The sequence below is a fragment of the Lissotriton helveticus genome, chromosome 12, assembly GCF_964261635.1.
Source record: "Lissotriton helveticus chromosome 12, aLisHel1.1, whole genome shotgun sequence".
In the NCBI taxonomy this organism is placed as follows: domain Eukaryota; kingdom Metazoa; phylum Chordata; class Amphibia; order Caudata; family Salamandridae; genus Lissotriton; species Lissotriton helveticus.
Genome location: NC_136073.1, coordinates 611,040,205 through 611,060,975, shown reverse-complemented (window position 1 = coordinate 611,060,975; position 20,771 = coordinate 611,040,205). Strand labels below are relative to the sequence as shown.

The window sequence follows — 20,771 nt, the reverse complement described above, 5'->3', positions numbered from 1 at the left end:
CTATTGCGAGGCGCTATAGGGCAGCTCCTGATGACCCTGCATTCCTTTCTACGCATCCCTCTCCAGAAAGTCTTGTGGTGCAGGCGGCTTGCTCTAACAGGGCTGCGGGTTCTTTCCCTCAAGTGCCAGCTGATAAAGAATCAAAGAAATTAGATCAGTCTGCGAAGAAGACTTTCTCTTCTGGGAGCATGGCTCTCAAATCAACAAATGCTACTTGCCTTTTAGGTAGGTACGTGCATGCTCTAATGGACTCAGTTAAGCAATTATCACCTAAACTTCCTGAGGAAGATAGGAAGAACTTTAATGAGGTGATCTCTGACACTCAAGCTGCTGCACGTATGATCATTCAGAGTGGCATGGACACAGTAGATTCTGTTGCCAGAATTATGGGTTCTTCTATTGCGACCAGGAGGGCCGCGTGGTTGAAGTCCTCTGATTTCTCGGCGGATGTGCAGTCTACGTTGCTGGACTTACCTTTCGAAGGGACTGGCCTTTTTGGTAAAAAAGCTGATGTAGCCTTGGAAAGGTTTAAGGATGGTCGTGCCACTGCAAGATCTCTGGGTCTCCAGATGAGAGGGTCAACGACTAGAAAGTTCAGAGGATTTGGTAGATCTTCTTTTCGTCCCTTCAAACAAGGTCAGCAACAACAGCAGCAGCAGCAGAACCCTCTGTACAGGTCCTACAGAGGTAGACAGAAGGGTCGTGGACGTGGACGTCAAGTCTCCTCTTCCTCCACTTCCTCCAATAATACCCAACCCCCACCCGCATCAGCAAAGCAGCCCTAGATCCACCATTCTGGATCATGTGGGGCCAGTAGGGGGCCGGCTTACTCATTTTCTACGAGATTGGGAATCGGTTACATCAGATCTTTGTGTTCTCAATCTCGTAGAGAATGGGTATGCACTTCCTTTTCAGGAATTCCCTCCCAATTACCCTCCTTGCCAAGGTTATTGTTCAGAGGACCACCTGCTTCTCTTGCAGGAAGAAGTCCTGACTCTGTTCCGAAAGGGTGCAATAGAGGTGGTTCCAGAGCAGGAGAGGGGTCAAGGGTGCTACTCCCGGTATTTCTTGATTCCCAAGAAGGATGGCAGGCTTCGGCCGATCCTGGATCTCAGGATTTTGAACCTCTATCTCAAACAGGAGAAGTTCAAAATGCTCACCCTTGCTCAGGTTCTTCTGGCGCTGATGGAAGAAGACTGGATGGTGTCGATCGACTTGCAGGATGCGTATTTTCACATCCCCATTCTGAAGTCGCACAGAAAGTATCTCCGTTTTACGGTGGGATCGCAGCACTACCAATTTGCGGTCCTTCCGTTTGGACTTACTACTGCGCCTCGAGTTTTCACCAAGGTGATGGCAGTGGTGGCTGCGCATCTCAGAAGATCGGGGATACCTGTGTTCCCTTATCTGGACGATTGGCTGATCAAGGCGGAATCGCCGGAGAAGGTGCTCCATCATCTGCAAGAGACAACTCAGTTGTTGCACAGGTTGGGTTTTTCAATAAATGTACCCAAGTCTCACCTGGTGCCCTCCCAGCGCAACCTGTTCATAGGTGCGGTACTGGACACTACTGTATGTCGTGCATTCCCTCCACCTCAAAGGATTCTCGACATACAGGAGATGATTCCCTTATTCCACAATGGAGCGGTTGTTCCAGTCCTGAAGGTCCTTCGTCTGCTCGGTCTGATGGCTTCTTGCATTCTGTTGGTCAGTCATGCACGCTGGCACATGAGGGCACTCCAGTGGTGCCTCCGCAGGCAGTGGTATCAACACAACGGAGATCTCAGGGAGTCAGTGAGGATCTCCAGAGAAGCTGCAGCGGATCTGTCTTGGTGGGGCGTGGAAGGCAACCTGTCTCAAGGAAAGCCTTTTCATCTTCCCCCATCGGTGACCACGGTGATAACGGATGCATCCACTCTCGGGTGGGGTGCTCATCTGGGAGACCTGGAGGTCAAGGGCTTTTGGTCTCCAGAAGAAAGGTTGTTTCATATCAACCTTCTGGAATTGCGGGCGATACGTTTGGCGCTCAAGGCCTTCCTCCCTTCCCTTCGCGGTCGGTCAGTTCAAGTCCTGACGGACAACACGACCGCGATGTGGTACATCAACAAACAGGGAGGAGTAGGGTCGCAGTGTCTCTGCAGAGAGGCTCTGCGGCTCTGGTCCTGGGTTCAGGACCATCAGATTTGTCTGGTGGCAAATCATCTGGCCGGGGTTCTGAACGTTCGTGCAGACAGTCTCAGTCGGCAGTTCTCTGCCGACCACGAGTGGAGGCTTCACCCGGAGGTTGTTCACGACATCTTTCAGATGTGGGGGACTCCTCGGGTGGATCTATTCGCCACTCGCGAGAATGCGCACTGCCCGTCTTTCTGCAGTCTCCAGTATCCGATGCAAGGAGCCTTGGGGGACGCGTTTCAGTTGAGTTGGGGAAATCAACTCCTTTACGCGTTTCCTCCCATACCCTTGATTCCTCGGGTTCTGAGGAAGATTCGTCAAGACCGGGCCCAAGTCATATTGGTCGCCCCGGATTGGCCAAGAAGGGTGTGGTATTCGGACCTACTCCACCTCTCCTCTCACCCGCCGCTCCGTCTCCCTCACAGGGCAGACCTCCTCTCTCAGATGGAGGGGCAGGTTCTACACCCCCACCTCCAGACATTACACCTTCATGCCTGGAGATTGAACGGGGCAACTTGAGTTCTTTTTCTCTCCCTCACGATGTGGTGGATGTCATTCTCTCTGCCAGGCGCGACACCACTAAGTCCATCTACTCCTATAGGTGGTCGAAATTTGTTTCTTGGTGCAGGGAGAGAGATATTGACCCTTTGAAGGCTCATTTATCTAATATTTTACAATTTGCTCTTTATCTGGCGCAGCAAGGTTTGGCTGTGGCCACGGTCAAAGGGGTATCTTTCGGCCTTATCGGCGTTTCTCTGTTTGCCGGATCAGCCCTCTCTCTTTAAATCTCCGGTGGTTTTAAGATTCTTGAGGGGTCTCATAAATATGTTCCCTCCTACCCCTTTTATTGTTCCTCACTGGGATTTGAATCGTGTGCTGACCTTCTTAATGGGTTCTCCCTTCGAGCCCTTGCACAAGTGTCCATTGAGGCTTCTCTCTTTTAAAACGATCTTCCTCGTTGCAATCACCTCGGCAAGGAGGGTAAGTGAGCTTCAAGCTCTAAGTTCTAAACCCCCATTCCTGACCATTCATGCTGAAAGGATGGTTCTTAGGACCAGGGCTGCTTTTCTGCCTAAGGTGGTGACTCCTTTCCATCTTGGGCAGTCCATTACCCTTCCTACCTTCTATCCTCCCCCACACCCTTCCAAGGAGGAGGAGAGACTGCATCGCCTGGACCCTAAGAGGGCGGTGTCTTTCTATCTGGACAGGACTAAAGACTTCCGGATGGATGACCAGCTGTTTGTTGGTTTTGCTGGCTGCAAGAAGGGCAGAGCGGTGCACAAGTGCACTCTTTCCAGGTGGATAATCCTGTGCATTAAGATCTGCTACTCCCTTGCGGGTAAGGACCCTCCTGAGGGTATTAGAGCACATTCAACTAGAGCAAAGTCTGCAACTTCTGCTTTGTCTAGGGGTGTACCTGTTGAGGATATTTGCAGGGCCGCGACTTGGGCCTCCCTCCACACTTTCGCGAAGCATTACTGCTTGGATACCGAGGTGAGGAGGGATGGCCACTTCGCGCGCTCTGTCCTCCAAGACTTCCTGGTGTAGCAGAGTGGACGCCCTCCTCCGGGAGTGGGGACTGCTGTGGGAATCTATTCACAAGGTGAGGAATCCACACGGCAGATGTATCTATCAGAAGAACAAGTTACTTACCTTCGGTAACGCTTTTTCTGGTAGATACTATATCTGCCTGTGGATTCCTCACATGCCCACCCGCCTCCCCGTTGTCCACTCTGCTATACCTGGTCTTTCTGTGTATATGGTTTATACTATTGTATTGATTTTGTTCTATATGTACTGTGTACATTGTATATTTGCATATTTGCTATCGTTGGTCCGTCCGTGTGCCTCGAAGGCATGGAAAAAAGGGCGGAACTGACGTCATCACGCCGGCGTGGACCTGATATGGGGTCGGTGACGTCAGACGGAGTCGCGCGCGATGCCGTGCTCCTGTGACGTCGCCCACGTCGGCGTGCTACGAAGAAAATTTCCGAACGTTGCTGACGCAAGGGGGATATTCACAAGGTGAGGAATCCACAGGCAGATATAGTATCTACCAGAAAAAGCGTTACCGGAAGTAAGTAACTTGTTCTTTTGTGCTACAGAACCCTATCTCGTTTTCCATGCGAATAGAGTGGTGCTTCGGACTCATCCCAGATTCCTTCCTAAGGTGGTCTCGGATTTTCACATTAATCAGTCAGTGACACTACCTACTTTTTTTGCTAATCCGAGCTCTTCAGCTGAAAAAGCTCTACACTCCTTGGATTTGAAAAGAGTTTTGAAGTTTTACCTTGATAAAACTAAGAGTGCTAGAAAAATTGATCATCTGTTTGTGAACTACGGTCCTCTGAATACGGGCTTACCCGCTTCTAAGAGGTCCATTTCTAGATGGATTGTGTCATGCATTTTGTTAAGTTATCAGTTGGCACGGAACAGCTCCCGGGTAGACCGAGAGCGCACTCCACTAGAGGAAAGGCTGCTACTATAGCAATGCTTAAAAAATGTTCCTGTTCATGAAATTTGTAAGGCAGCTACATGGCGTTCGGTTCACACCTTTGCTCGCCTTTACTGCCTTGATTCTGATACTCAGGCGGATGCCCAAGTTGGTCAGGCATCCCTGAGGAATTTGTTTGGGTAATATCTATATTAGTGTACCGTTTAGAGAGTCTGGTATTCGTCCACAGGGTATGGGATGGGCTTGCTATTCTATTCAGTGCTTATGACTATTGATGAGTATCCCCAGGAAGAGAAGGATTAGTTACTTACCTGTAATCCTAGTTCTCTTCCAGGGGTATACTCATCAAAGTCATAAGCACACCCACCCTCCTCCCCGGGCGAATACCAGTACTGTCTATTTTACATGTTACCCGTGCAGTTATCACACTGTTATACGCCGTCCAAAAGAGCTGACCTAACTGTCACCTGTGGTGCATGATGGGAGCCTGGAGGCTCACAGAGGTCTTAAAGGCACGGCGGCAGATTTTTCTGTTGTTACACTGCAGCCTATCTAGGCTAAAGCTGCCTCTGTGATCCTGCCTGTTTTTACCTTTGAAAATAAAGGTTGTGTATTTCAAAGAAAACCAAGGCAGTGCTTTCTTCTTTGCATTATCATATAGTGTAATTATATGTCTTTATTTAACAAATGTAAAGATTTTACAGGCAATGATGGCAGTTTTTAAGCCTAGTGTGGTTATGTTGGGCTGCATATGTATATGTATATGCATATTGTCTATATATATATGGTTATTTTATGCGTATTTATATGTGTATATATATATATATATATATATATAGATATATATAGATATAGATATATATAGATATAGATATAGATATAGATATATATAGATATATATATAGATATATGCATATTATTGGCTATTGCTCTGGGGTCCCGCACGTGGGCGGGACTATTCAGTGCTTAGGACTTTGATGAGTATACCCCTGGAAGAGAACTAGGATTACAGGTAAGTAACTAATCCTTTCCCCTCTGCTGCATTTGCTTATAGGTGTGAGGCTCCTGACTGCTGCCAGCCAGGAGACTCGAACAAAAGGAGGCTTGGTTACCCCCGGAGACTCGGCCTTTATTATGGGACCAGCAGGAGTCCGAAATGAGAGAGCCCCCTCCCCGCCTGCACGTGGTTGCAGATTGAAAGCAGATAACAACGTGCAAGCGCTGCTGAAAGTGTCCCAGTGTTTGGAATTTACACCGGAACAAATTCAGCATCTTTTTCAGTGGGGCCCAACTTTTTGGCAGGGTGGACAGCGTCCTCCCTGTGAAAAAAGTGGGTGGGCGCCGTCCACCCGCGTGTACCTCCGACTTGTGCCCTGGTCATTAGTAACACTACAGCTCTATCACCAGGGCACAAGTCCTAAAACAATAAGTGGGGGGGGACGCTGACGTCATGACATGAAGTGACGTTACGAAAGGTGGCTTGCACCATCAAACTCATTGCCTCCCTTCGCTCAACGCTTAGATGCGATTGCATCAGAGAAGCCAGTGTGTGAGCAGCATTCTGAATGAGCTCCGATCTCGCCCCAGAGAGGCCAAAGAGTGAATGTGTGGCTTCATTTGCTCCAGTAATCGAGCTCCTGGTAAAATAAGTGGGGGGATGCCGTCCACCCGCGTGGTACCCCGACTCGAGCCCTGTCTATCACCCATTTCAGGGCCATTTATGCCAAGCAGGGCCGGACTGGCTACCGGGCAGTTGTGTGTGCTGCCGTGCTGGGGGCTAATAAATGATGGGGACCTGCGTGTGCAAAACGAAATTCGTTTTGCTTTTTTTAATTCAAATCGCACGCAGGTCCCCATCAACGAAATAAGCCCCCACCACAGAGAAATTAGCCCCTAGCTCGGCAGCACACACAACTGTCCGGTAGCCAGTCCGGCCCTGATGCCAAGGGATTTTATGACGCAGAACTTTAAAGGAATACTAAATGAACTAAACTCACTTTGTTCTTACTTTAAAGGTACAATTGCTGCTCTTGCTTTGTTCTGACATCTGGAGGAGTCACTACGTTCCCTGGCCAATCATTTTCAGGTTTTTAGCAGATATGGTGCGCTCCACAGTGAATGTCACGGCCATTTATACGGAACTCTGAAGTCAGGCGCCTGTAGCTCGAAGGCCATGCCTAGCATTTTGCCAAGAGACATGGCGTTACAAGACTGATAAACTTTCATGAAGCACTTATAACATGGGTCTTCCAAGTCTAACTGCCTCTATTTAACATCCATCTTGTTCTTACGTCCATGTACTTCCTCCTTTAGACAATAGTTACAGTGCCAAGGGGAACCACAGGAATGATAGAGCGCTGTATAAAAAGTCACCAAATAAAGAAACAGAGAAGTAATCATAATTCTTTGAAAGTGGAGAGACACCACCACGACTGGACACTTTCTTTTGTTGCACCACTTTGCACTAGCACAATGTATTAAACCGTTCATTTCACATCTATTTGTTAAAATATCGTGCAAGACGCAAAGCACACAAGCTTTTCAAAAACTGGCTCGCAGCTGCAATTGGTGAAATCTGTCTTCTAGCCACATATAGAACAATGGACGGGTAGCAGTGAGCTACAGGGATGTTTTTCACTTGGGGATTCTTGGCGACATTCTTGGTGACATGGAATAGACAGCCAGAGCGAAGCTCAAGTTGTCTATGATGTCACTCAGAACCCCGAGATTAAAAACATACCCTTAATTCACTTTTTACCCATCTATAGTTTAAGGTTATGTATGGTTCCCTAAATCATCTCCCCTGCTTTCAACTGCTACGCAGGAGCAGAGAAGTAATGGGAGAGCCATACATAACATGGCCTCTGTTATGTATCCCTGTCCAAATTTTCTTTCCAAAAGAAGCATTTGCAATGCAATAGGTCTCACATTTGCGAGAGTTTGAGCTATTCAATCAATCAATCAATCAATCATAGTACTTGTAGAGCGTGCTACATACCCATGAGGGTCTCAAGGCACTGAGGGGAGGGGGGTGCTGCTACTGCTCGAAGAGCCAGGTCTTGAGGAGTCTTCTGAAGGCGAGTAGGTCTTGGGTCTGCCGTATGTGGGTAGGGAGGGTGTTCCAGGTCTTGGCGGCGAGGTAGGAGAAGGATCTACCACCGGAGGTCGTTCGTTGGATGCGGGGGACAGCGGCGAGGGTGAGGCTGGCGGAGCGGAGCTGGCGGGTGGGAGTGTAAAAGCTGAGTCTGCTGATCAGGTAGGCTGGTCCGGCGTTATGGAGTGCTTGTGTGCGTGGGTGAGGAACTTGAAGGTGACCCTCTTATCGACGGGGAGCCAGTGTAGGTCTCTCAGGTGGGGGGGTTATGTGGCTGCGGCGGGGGTCAGTGACGATCAGTCGGGCAGAGACGTTTTGGATGCGTTGTAGTCGTCGTAGGTGTTTGGCTGGGATTCCTGCGTAGAGTACGTTGCCGAAGTCCAGTCTGCTGCTGACGAGGGCCTGTGTCACCATTCTTCTTGTTCCGGTCGGTATCCACTTGTAGATCCTGCGGAGCATGTGGAGGGTGTTGTAGCAGGAGGAAGAGACGGCGTTGACCTGTTTGGACATGGAGAGGGAGGATTTGAGGATGAATCCTAGGTTGCGTGCATGGTCGGTGGGTGTTGGTGCTGTTCCCAGTGTGGTCGGCCACAAGGAGTGGTCCCAGGCTGAGGGGGTGGGTCCGAGGATGAGTACCTCCGTCTTGTCCGAGTTCAGCTTCAGATGGCTGCTCCTCATCCAGTCGGCGACGGCCTTCATTCCCTTGTGAAGGTTGGTTTTGGCGCAGTGTGGGTCTTTGGTGAGGGAGAGGATGAGCTGGATGTCGTCTGCGTAAGAGATGATGTTAAGGTCGTGATGGCGGGCCACCTTGTGCGAGGGGGGCCATGTAGATGTTGAACCGTGTTCGGGCTGAGGGAAGAGCCCTGGGGGACCCCGCAGATGATTTTGGTGGCTTCGGTTCGGAAGGGTGGGAGGCGGACGCTCTGGGTTCTGCCGGAGAGGAAGGACGTGGTTCAGTCAAGGGCCTTCTCTTGGATTCCGGCTTCTAAGAGGCGTGTCTTTAGAGTGGGATGGCAGACCGCGTCGAAGGCGGCCGACAGGTCCAGGAGGATGAGGGCTGATGTTTCGCCGTTGTCTAGTTGGCGCCTGATGTCGTCTGTGGTGGCGATGATGGCTGTCTCGGTGCTGTGGTTTCATCTGAATCCGGACTGGGACGGGTCCAAGATGTAGTTGTCTTCCAGGTGGCGGGCCAACTGTCAGTTGACGATTTTCTCGATTACCTTTGCCGGGAACGGGAGCAGGGAGATGGGCCGGAGGTTCTTGAGGTCCTTCGGGTCCGCCTTGGGCTTCTTGAGGAGGGCGTTGATTTCGGCGTGTTTCCAGCTTTCCGGAAATGTCACTGTTTCGAAGGAGATGTTGATGACCTTCCATAGTTGGGGTGCGATGGCTGCGTCTGCTTTGTTGAAAATGTGGTGTGGGCACGGGTCTGACGGAGATCCTGAGTGGATGGAGTTCATGCCCTTGCGTGTCTCGTCGTCATTGACGTTGGACCAGGAGGTCAGGCGAATGGCGCTGTTTACAGGTTAAGTGGAGTCTGGCGTAGTCGGGGCGGTCGTGGTGTTAAAGCTGTTGTGGATGTCAGCGATCTTGCGGTTGAAGAAGATGGCTAGTGAGTCACACAGTTCTTGAGAGGGCGGGATGTCGTTGGCGTTGGCGCTGGGGTTGGAGAGTTCCTTTACGATGCTGAAGAGCTCTTTGCTGTTGTGTGCGTTGTTATCCAAGCGGTCTTTGAAGGAGGATCTCTTGGCTAATCTGATGAGGTGGTGATGTCTTCGGGTGGCGTCCTTGCGGGCTTCGTGGTTGTTCGGTGTGCGTTCGTGGAGCCATATTTTCTGAGCCCGGGTTCCAGGTGGTCTGTAGATGAGTGTTCCTCTGAGGGTGGTGTTGGGGTCAGTGTGGATCCGGAGGTGCAGGTGTTCGGCGACATTGAGGGTGTTGGCTGCGTGCGTGGTGACCTTGAGGGTGGACTTGTGGACAATGTCTATTCCTCCTCCGGTTCCGTTGGTGCGATCCCTGAGGGTGATCTTGTAGCCGTCCGGGATGGCTATGGTGATGTCGGGCGCCGAGGAGTCGTTCCACCAGGTCTAGGTCAGGAAGGCCACGTCTGAGGCGGAGGTGTCGAGCAGATCCCAGAGCTCGACGGCGTGTTTGTGTGTGGAGCGGGTGTTGAGGAGTATGCAGCGGAGGTGGTTGGGTCCAGTCCTTGGAGGTTTGGTAGTTCTGTAATAATAATAATCCACCTTTGTAAAGCGCGAACAATCACCCGTAAGGGTCTCTAGGCGCTGGGGGCCGTCGGGAAGATTAAGCAAGCTATTGCCCAGAGTCACATGGTGTTGGGCTAATCTGCTGCCGGCGCCGGGGATCTAACCGTGATCCCCAGATTCCGGAGTCAGTAACCCTGGCCGCGGCACCACACCTCTTCCGTCGCAGGTGAACCTGCAGGTGCGGCAGGAGAAGGGTCCGTGTGTCCGTTTCGGGGCGGCCTGGAAGCAGGTGTGGTTTCGGCCGGCGTTGAGTGCTTGGAGGCTGCTGGCGTCGTAGTGGAGTCTGGTGTTGTGGAGTTCACAGGGTCCAGGGGTTCTGGCACTGGGCGCGGTCCAGGTGCGGACGGGTCAGACGGGCTTGCCTTAGGCGCTGCGCGGACGCGCAGCTGCCTCCATTTGAAGGGGAGCTGGGAGGGAGGAGTAGCTGGGAGGCAGAGGGCAGGGGTTTAGCAAATGGGCGCGGGGGCAGGGCCGCTGGGGCAGCAGCGGTGGGAAAGCGGGCTGTGGGCAGGGGGGGCGAGGGAAAAAACGGCGCCCAGGAATGGGCAGCAGGAGCAAGGGTGTGAAGCACAAGAGTTGGTTGAGCTGCAGCGGGGGGAGCGACCTACCTGGCAAGGTCAAGCTATTGGCATTGTAAATGACAATGCCTTTTATTTATGTGTTTTGAAAACCTGCAAGTGGTCCGTAAACACGTACCTTGTACTTCTAGTCCTTGCTTACAAGAAGCAAGGCTGGCAGTAAAAGAGGCACAGTTACTGCCAGCTTTGCTTCCTGTAAGCAAGGACTATAAGTAGAAAGTGCATGTTTACCGCACCGCCTGCAGGTTTTCAAAACACATAAATAAAAGGCATTGTCATTTACTATCCAAATAGGTCAAACTCTTGCAAATGCAAGACCTATTGCATTGCAAATGCTTGTTGCTACATGTATTATTTGTCTAACTGTACTCTAATAACGCCTTAGATCTCATTGATGCTTCCAATTCCTGAAGCCTTTATCCCTGAACAACCCCTTAATGCCACCCTGCCGTAACCCCCAAAAAACCCTTACCACCCCTTAATGCACTTCTCCATGAACCTCAAAACCCCTTACCACCCTTTAATGCTAAACTTCTCTGACTACTAAAAAGTCCTTTCTAACCCTTAATGCTTCCCTTCCCTGAAACCTAAAAACCCGTTATTGTGCCTCAATGCCACCTTTCCCTGAACCCCAAAAACCTTTATCACCTCTCTATGCACCTTTGCTTAAACCCCAAGACCCCTTACTACCCCTTACTACCCCTTCATGCTTCCCTTCTCTGACCACTAAAAAGCCATTACTACCCCTTAACTCTTCCCTTCCCTGAAATCTAAAAACCCATTACTATCCCTTGACGCCACCCTTCCCTGTACCCCAAAAAACGTTACCATCCCTTTATGCACCTTTCACACTGAACCTCAAAACCCCTTACCACCCCTTAACGGTACCCTTCTCTGACCACTAAAAAGCTGTTACTACCCCTTGAATGCTTCATTTTCTCTGAAACCTAAAAACTCCTTACTGTGCCCCTTAATGCTACCCTTTTCTGAAACCTGTCAACTCTTTATTACCACTTAACCTCTACCCTTCCCTGAATTCTAGGATTCCATCACTTGTCACCTACCTTCCACACCTCAGTGTAAGTAGGTTTCTTAAATTTAGCAGGAGGATCTATTTTGACTCCTCTCCCAGGCCACTTACCTTTGCTAGCAAGGCATGACATTTTTCGATTTGTTTGCCTCAACTTTTTTTATTCAATTTTTTCAGTAGACAATATTTTTGACCGAATTTTTTTTCAGTCTGCTTTTTCCCCTCCAATATTGACTTCAACCCCATTTACACAGACTCTTAGCAATGCTGCTGTTTCGTGATAACATCTAGTGGTTGTCCGATGCCCCCTGGGAGAGGAAACCACCGATGACAGAATTGTTATCATGATAATGAGTGTGCAGGCATTTGTCAAGGGAAACAACCTTTACAACGCAACTTTTACAACGCACTACCATTACAACGAAACTTTTACAACTCAACATCCATTACAACGCATGCATTTACAACGCAACCATTACAACGCATGACACTACAACGTACACCACTACAACGCATGTCATTACAACGCAGTCATTACAACGCATACCATTACAACGCATAGCATTACAACACATAGTACCCTTACACTATCCAACACTTACACTACTGTTGCACCCCCTGGAGTTAGAATAGTAATTTTTACCCCTACACTATCCAACACTTACCCTACTGTTGCACCCCCTGGAGTTAGAATAGTAATTAATACCCCTACACTATCCATCACTTACCCTACTGTTGCACCCCCTGGAGTTAGAATAGTAATTTTTACCCCTACACTATCCAATACTTACCTTATATGCAATGTAATGTTATGGTTGTAATGGTATGCGTTGTAAAGGTAGTATGCGATGTAATGGAATGCGTTGTAAAAGTAGTTTCTAAAAATCCGTTGTAAATGCATGCGTTGTAATGGAATGCGTTGTAATGGATGTTGCGTTGTAAAAAATGTGTTGTAAGGGTAGGCGTTGTAAAAGTATGCGTTGTAACGTCATACATCCATTTGTCAAATCTGGGCGATTACTCTATTCATTCTTCATATTGTTCTTGAACAGTGGACACTTGTATGGCAGCTTTCGTTATGTATGGAGTGCTGCAGTGAATGCTGAGAAGAGCAGAATGCCAATGCATCTTCAGGCATGTGTCTCTTGCTGCCATTTCTTATGTTGTGTTATCCACCCTTGGTCTTCTGTTTGCGGTACGGGGTGGACGACAGTGATGGACCAGTCCCTTTCTGGAAGCGAGGCAATCCAGCTGGAATCTCGTCATGACCACACATTATGGTTCACAAAATTGAAGAGTCTTGCGGGTCGGCACTATTTTCTGCAAAACCCATGTTTTGAGGTGAATCATGCTTTGGTTTGCTCTGATGTGTTTCCTTTTCTTCTCAGGATATGGAGCAAAAACGCTTGGAGCAATTGGAAATTCAAGCTGAAATTAAGTGCATCAATGCTGAAAACTTAAAGAGGAAGGAGGAAAAATTGGAGCAGGAGAAGCTGGCTGACCTGAGGGTGCTGGAGTACAACAAAAAAAAGATGGTACGTTGCCTGCAACATGTGCTGTGTCCATAAGGAATCAAATGAGACATGAAACTGAAGCTGATAAATGTATTACGAGAGGTGTCATTGAATGGGCGAGGAGGGATGAAAGAGAAATGACGAGTTCTAAATGAACTTGACATGGAAACAGTAGGGAATTTTTTTAAAAATGTGTAGCGCAGGCAATAAGTATAGCTGGGCCTTCCATTTGGTACTTTTACTCTTATCTGCTAGAAGCAGTGAGGCTAGCAGGCTGATGCCTCGATGCTGTTGCGACAAGGCTCTGGCTGAGGTACATCAGCTCATACCATGTGGCTGACGCTGTCACCAGCGCAGTTTTGTTTTGAAAGCAGCCGCACATGCTCGTTTTTCTCCTCCATGTTCTTAGTGATTTAGGGCCATATGTATGAAGGTACCGATTTGCGATTCTGAATTAGCGATTTTTAAATCGCTATTTCAGAATCGCAAATTGGTATGTATGTACAAATTTGCTTTTTTTCGCGAATTCTTAGTATTCCTTAATTGCGATTATCAAATTGCAAATCGTAATTAAGGAATACTTTCCCATTCATTTATATGGGCCAGGAGGCCCATAGGAATGAATGGGAAGGTATTCTCAATTTTGCGATTCGCAATTTGAAAATCGCAAATTGAGAATAATTTCAAGGGTGCAGGGGTGCCCAAAGGACACCCTGTTGCACCCCTGAAATATGCATGGGTGCACATGTGGCGCACATACATGCCTTAAGGGCATGTATGTGTGTCACATGGCACTTTGAAAAATGCTGAAGTCTGCATTTTTCAAGGAAATCGCAACTTACCACCAACTAGAAGTTGGTAATAATTTGCGATTCCTTAAGGGCATGTTGCTAATTTTTTTGGCTTCATACATTGCATTTAAGGAATCGCAAAATTTGGGATTCCTTAAATGCAATTGCAAAATAAGGAATCGCAAATTTTGCGATTCCTTATTTTGCACCAGATTTTACTTCATACATATCATTTTGCTAATTTGCATTGCGAATGCGAATGTGCTTCATACATATGGCCCTTAGATTCGTTTCCCACTGTTTGTAAGGAGAAAAGATAGTTGATGTACTTTTTAGGTTTTGTTTGAGGGATTTCTTATCGCCATTGGCCATTATTTGTGTCTTGTCTGCAAGCTCATCCTGCGTGCGCACCTGTCAATCATAGAATTCTGGCAGCATCAACTCTCTACCCCTCTAATGCAAAGAGAAAATAAGGAGTGTGCTTTACCGAATGCTGATTTGGAGTTCTTCTTGGAGTCTGCTACCTTCAGCCTGTCAGTGGTCATTGCTCTTCTAGAAAATCTAAACATGCAGGTATTCCCACATTTGGATATTTTGCTTGCTAATCAGACTTTGTATTGGGGCCTAGGGAATTACGACAACGTCAGAATTACATCCAACTTAAATATTGAGCTTCCTCAAGGTCATTAAAGAACACATTATTCATTTCAGGAGATCCTTCATCTACAAGGCATTAGATATATATATTCCTAATGACACAGTCAGTATTTGATAAGCAATTCATGAGTCCGCTGGCACTCTTTGCAGTTTGCCTGTTATTGGCCCCTCGTGCAGCTCTGCACATATACTTGATCCAATGGCTACGTTGATAACGTCAGCCCTCCCCACAACACGATTCTTACTACGAGACTATAATGGCTATGTCCTGGAGCACAGCCATATAAAAGACCTTTTAACCAGTGACTTGGGGTTGGATCAAAAAGGGATATTAATTGTTAGCCCCTTGCAATTGAGAGCATTCAGCCTTTTAGCTCATACCTTTCCCACTAGATAGAGGCCTGCTCCCAACTTTAGAGAGGCGGGCACAGGCAGAACGATCTTGGCAGTAAGATAGCGTGTGCCCAGTCTCAGGTTCGAAACTCATCCTTCTGTACCTTCTTTGTCTAGCTGCCTCCAACTGGAAATTTCCAGTCAGGGTGTATCTTTATTGGTTCTGAATTGTACATAATGTATCACCATGTTCGCTGAAGTCAGTCCTTCTGCAGCAATCCCAGGAGGCTGGTCAGACTGGACTCCACTCAAGTGTACCTGAGGAAATATACTTGGTTTGTATTCTCTATCGGGTCACTTCCTTCAAAATTTTTGATGACTTCATTGATCCATTGGAAGAAGCTGTGGTGTATTCCTATAGGTTCTGAATCGATCCCCCTATTCCTGACCCTATTCTGGTTAACAAACCAACAAGTTAACTAGCAGTCGGCCCATGAGGCAGCAAACCCCCATGATGCAGATACCGTTATCTGACGAAGCCACACTACGGCACAGGAACGTGTTATCTGATTAGGTCATAACGCTTGCGATCTAATTAGACAAGCGATATTCCTCCAGCCCCTGATAAGGCATACGGAGTTCTCATAACAAATCAAACCTATGACAACCTGGGAAAAACCCTGCGGCCATTGTTTTGATTTCACCGAGAACTTCAGCAAAAGAATGTGCTAACGACCTGGTCGTATGACATCCTTATTGACATATCTATGTCCATCCTTACGTCAATCTCGGCACCTTAAAGGTATAAATATTACCGATATTGCCCTATGCAAACACACGCGGTGGTGACGAGACGGAGCAGCCATACTTGCCGAAGCCCAGAGCAGAGCAGACCCCGCTGGCGCAGCCCCGCCTTCCTAACGCGCTGAGAACGAGACGCGCTGCTTTCTCCTGCCGAGAAATCCAGCACCGGCGTTTCCGGGTAGCCCTCGCAGGCAGCCTGGAATATCGAGAGCAGAGAAGAGAGATACCATCCCTCATTCATCCTAACTTCCAGGTACAGAACGGAATAACCCCTCACAGAGAATTCTTTAGTCAGTCACTTGGCAAAAACAAACTTAACTTAAACTGTAACTTTCTATTCCCGCCCACGTATTAGACTTAGGTCAGGTACACGGGGTAGGCTTATTTAGAAACACCAGTTGAGTACGTTTAGTCAAATGTGTATGTGTATGTAATATATTTTATTCATTTTAAACCTTCATATGGCTTAGAAACCATATCAATGTTTTTACAGTATTATTTTATACTTCTGCTTCTAATGTATGCACTTTACTTAACCATAAGTATTGCAATAATATCGATCCATTTCTCTTGTACGAGAAAAGAGACTGATCAATAAATAACACCTTTTTATTGAACACGCCCGTCTCTTCCTTTTCTCTACATTCTGATGAGACTAAGAATGCACGTACTGACTGAGTAAAATAAATTGCCTTTTGTTCACACGACTCTCGAGATACACTCTTGATTAGGGGAGAGCAAAGTTGTCATGTTCTATGGTTGTCAGAAACTAAATCCCGTCTTGTCTAATCAGGGAAGTTAATTCCTTCCTGAACATTCGAGAAAGTTTCTAGTGAACTCTGAGCTAGCTGGCAAACCCAAAACTTTAAGTCTAATATCGACAGTAGTAGACCTAGTTAACGTCTGTCTAGGCCTATACTATTGAAGGTATTATTCCAATGCGCAGAGCCTATTGGGATAATAGGAACTACACTACATGGCGCCCAACGCGTTTGGAAAGGGCGATAAAACTAACGTAAGACATTTAGAGTAACTCAGTCGTGCTTTCTCACTCAGACCCCTTTTTTCCCATTATACTCCAAAGACGTCTGGAGTGGGTGAAAGGTCATATCCGCCAGACCTCGCAGGAGGGAACTCCTATGTATGGTTCTTGGTATAGTCAACGTTGAAGGATACACTGTTCCAAAATATTGTGCATCTAATCTTTGTTTCCATAAGAAACCTGATCTGCAAACAAAAGAAATAACCATCCTGTCGGTAAAATGGTAGACAGTGATGAGGAAAGAGAGGCAGTTAGATTAGCAACTGAACTCGCAGAAGCTGATACTGCACTACAAAATGCAGACCCGGAGATAATACTCATCCCGGTCATCAAAAGGAAATCTATAACCTTAAAACTTATAGAAAACGGACTGACACCTAGAGGTGGCACAGTCATATTCGTAATTGAGGCACACGAATATCGGCAGACAGAGGTATACTATTCATGGATAAATTTTCCAGCAGCAAATGCTGTAACAAAGTACTTCCACTATTACAAAATAGAGGAACCTCCTGAAACGTACACTCCTTTCGAGGAGGTGGAAGTACCACTCAAATTTCAAGAGCACCTGCTCTTATTTGATGGCGCCCTAAAACATAATAATCACATCACCAGGCTCGGTCCTTTAGGTAGACCAGGAGCAACGTGGCCGGTCCTAGCCGGATACACACCACATCCAGACATCGATGGGATGTCTGCAGCAAACCTTTTAACACAGCTAAAACAACTAATAAAAATACACAGACAATTAGTCCAGTATGTGATGCGGACTTCAACAATTCAGCCAGCGATTAAAATTCCACAGCTGACCCCTCACCAGGGGAACACAAATAAAATTACACCACAGAACATACAATCCTGCCTAGGTAAAGTACCGGCTAAACGGGAACAAATACCATTCTGGTTGGCACAGAAAATCACCCAAATAGAGGCGGTGTTTCCTGACACCACCCCATTAGAAAAACACAGGATTCTGACTATCTGTCTTCCAATGGGAATCGCACCACACATTGAGGACTGTGACACTTGGGGTACAGTCTTCGCTTCCATCTACACAAAAACGCACGGTGTTCCATCCATTTCGGTAATACCAGATGTGCTAAAACAAATTCAAGACGAATACGGTCCAGAACCCGCTTTAACTCTTGGTATGAAATTACTAAAAGACTTCAAGCAGGTCTCGGCTATATTATTAGCCAACATAAAAGGTGAAGCAGCAAACGTGGCGATCCGCCAGAGGTTAAAGGAGACAGATATAGCAGACCAACCAGCTGAAATTGCCAGAATCATAGAAAAATCCTATGAGGAACTAGGTAGAGATAGTTTAGGTGGAATACCAGTAAAACCACAACTGATTGAAAGTCCTGAAAAAATATTTTTTAATAATAACTCAACATCACAGGAAAAGAGCTGGGATGGAAACAAACAATCCAATCCTAAAGAAAAGAAATTCCAGTCCAGAGGAAGGTCTCCTAGGCGAAGAGAAAAATCTCCGAACCAAAGACACAGGTCACCGCAGAGTGACCCCTCTGGGAAAAGATATAACCTTAGAAATAGGGATAATATAAAAAAGCCTGATAGATATCAAGACATTGATACACGTCCCTCTCAATCTTTTCAGACTTCCTCGCAGAAATCGGAAAGAAGAGGACGATCAGAACAAAGAGAAGAGCACGCCAAGTCCAAAGACAAGGAACCTGCTCAGCTAAAAAAGAAATTACAATTTCCAAAAAAGAAGGTAGCCAGTATCAAGGTAGTTAACAATGCCGAGAATACTGAGGACACAACTGAAAAACGGAGAATGGGCTCAGACAATGCTAGACAGCGCAGCAGAAGTGAGCGTAGCTCGCAAAGTCCTTATGAATCATCTGGAGACAGTGGACACGAATGAATATCTTCAAGTGGAAACTGCAGACACCAGAATTAGCAAACCTCACAAAATATACGAAATAACATTACGTATAGAGGGAGATAAGACTAGAAAAATAAGGGGACTATTTTGGGATAATCTCTCCAAGGGCTATGACATCCTTCTAGCTGAAAAAGACTGGCCACCAGAGTTTGTCAGGGAGTGCCCGCATGTCGAAGAAATAATTATGCCTGCCTTCTCAAATCACATCCCAATTCATAAAAAATATACACTTGCCAGAAAATGGGCAGTAGCTCAAGCTCCTGCTTTATATAAAAATCACGTAGGATGGGATGAGGACTCTCCTCCTCACAAAATCCAGTTAAAATCACAACCTACTGCACAAAGGCAGTACCCAATTAAGCAAGAAGCTAAAAAACAGGTAAAAGAAATTCTAGATCAGCTAGAATACCAGGGGGTGATTGAAACTTGCACCTCACAAATGAACAACCCTTTGTTTCCGGTCTCCAAACCAGACAATTCATATCGTCTAGTTTTGGATTACCGACACCTTAACTCATGTTGCAAAACTTTTGCAGTGCAAAATTCGCATAGTGCTGCACTAATGAATAACATAGTGCGCAAAAAATACAAAACAACATTAGACATTTCTAATGGATTCTTTTGTCAAAACATAGCACCAGAGAGCAGATATTTGTCTGCGTTCTCAATAAATGGCACTCAAAAACAATTCTGTCGGTTAGCCCAGGGGTACAAAAACAGCCCGGGGGTATTCTCAGCGAGAGTAACAGAATTACTACAAATATATGACGACGAAGCATTATCGTATGTCGACGACATATACTTAACAGATGATGACTTGGAGACTCACTTGAAGAGAGTGAACACCATAATACTTGGGTTCGCAGCAGAGGGTTACAAATTCAACTTTAAAAAATCCAGAATTGCCCGTCTGACAGTCCTGTTCTTAGGATATGAATTATCAAGTGAAGGTAAAAGCCTGGCTGACAATTTTCTAGAAAAATGTGCCGTCCTCCAAGCACCTAGAACACTAAAAAACCTACAGTCAATTCTAGGCTTCCTAAATTTCGGAAGTACATATATTGCAAATTACGCAGAAAGGGTCAAACCCCTTTATGATCTGATAAAACCAGATTTTAAAAGATCCAATTGGACTCAAATACACACAGAAATATTGAGATCCTTACAAACAGACATGCTAATTAAAACAAAATTAGAAACACGTGATAACACACGCAATCTTGTGATCCGAGTCATCCCAGGGAGATGCGGATTCACATACCTGACCTCTAATGAGGGAGAAAAGGTACCAATTGCATTCAAATCGCACTTGTACACAGAAGCTGAACAGAAATTCGGCAACAAAGAAAAAATTGTTCATGCAGTTCAAACCGCAATAGCTAGAGAAAAAGATCAAGCTGACGGTAGACATATCACAGTCAGAACAGCTGAATCAGCCTTTGAGGCACTAACAACACCGTGTAATTTACCAACAACAACATTAAATCCGGAATGGATACAATGGGTGAATTCAATCACAACGGACAAAGTATACTATTACTTTGATCCAGAACTAGAAGAAATGGAAAATTTAGAATATGAAAGAACATTCCCTCTGCCAATCGACATTCTGCCTTTACGACCTTACGCATGTGTAATCTATGCAAACGGACATGCTCAACCCCCCGTTTGGGGAGAACAGGCATACAACCCCACATGTGGGATTACAAAAGAAGTGTGGCGCGGAGGTAAACTAAAACCTCTATTAACAAAAACACACTCAGTAGAAACTAATTCAGAACAACAGACTGAAATATTAGCATTGAAAATGGCGCTAGATAATGCGGATCGCGAATTCCCGACACTTATAGTGTCAGATTCATATTACTGCGTCAAATCATATAACAAGGCTTTGCAGACATGGATTCAAAACGGTTACAAAGATGACACAGATGCAACAATAAAGCAGAAACTGCTTTGGGAACAAATAGCTCTTTTACAAAAAGAACTACCAAAGACTCACGTGACACACTCACTGAGTCATCAGCGTGATGGCGTTCACGTTGCAGGGAATTCATTGGCTGAAACAGCCACAGCGGCAGCCACTAAATCGGCTCCCGTAGTTCGAAAAAAGCGTACATTAAAA

At 46.6% G+C, this 20,771-nt stretch overlaps 1 protein-coding gene across 1 annotated transcript in view; it reads left to right on the top strand.

Moving 5' to 3' along the window:
- CFAP45 (cilia and flagella associated protein 45) overlaps positions 1 to 20,771 on the top strand; it is a 523,391-nt gene that overhangs the window by 336,408 nt on the left and 166,212 nt on the right. Inside the window, exon 8 of the mRNA XM_078668990.1 lies at positions 12,982 to 13,128. Within this exon, the coding sequence (XP_078525116.1) occupies positions 12,982 to 13,128 (147 nt within the window). The remainder of the gene's footprint in view (positions 1 to 12,981; positions 13,129 to 20,771) is intronic.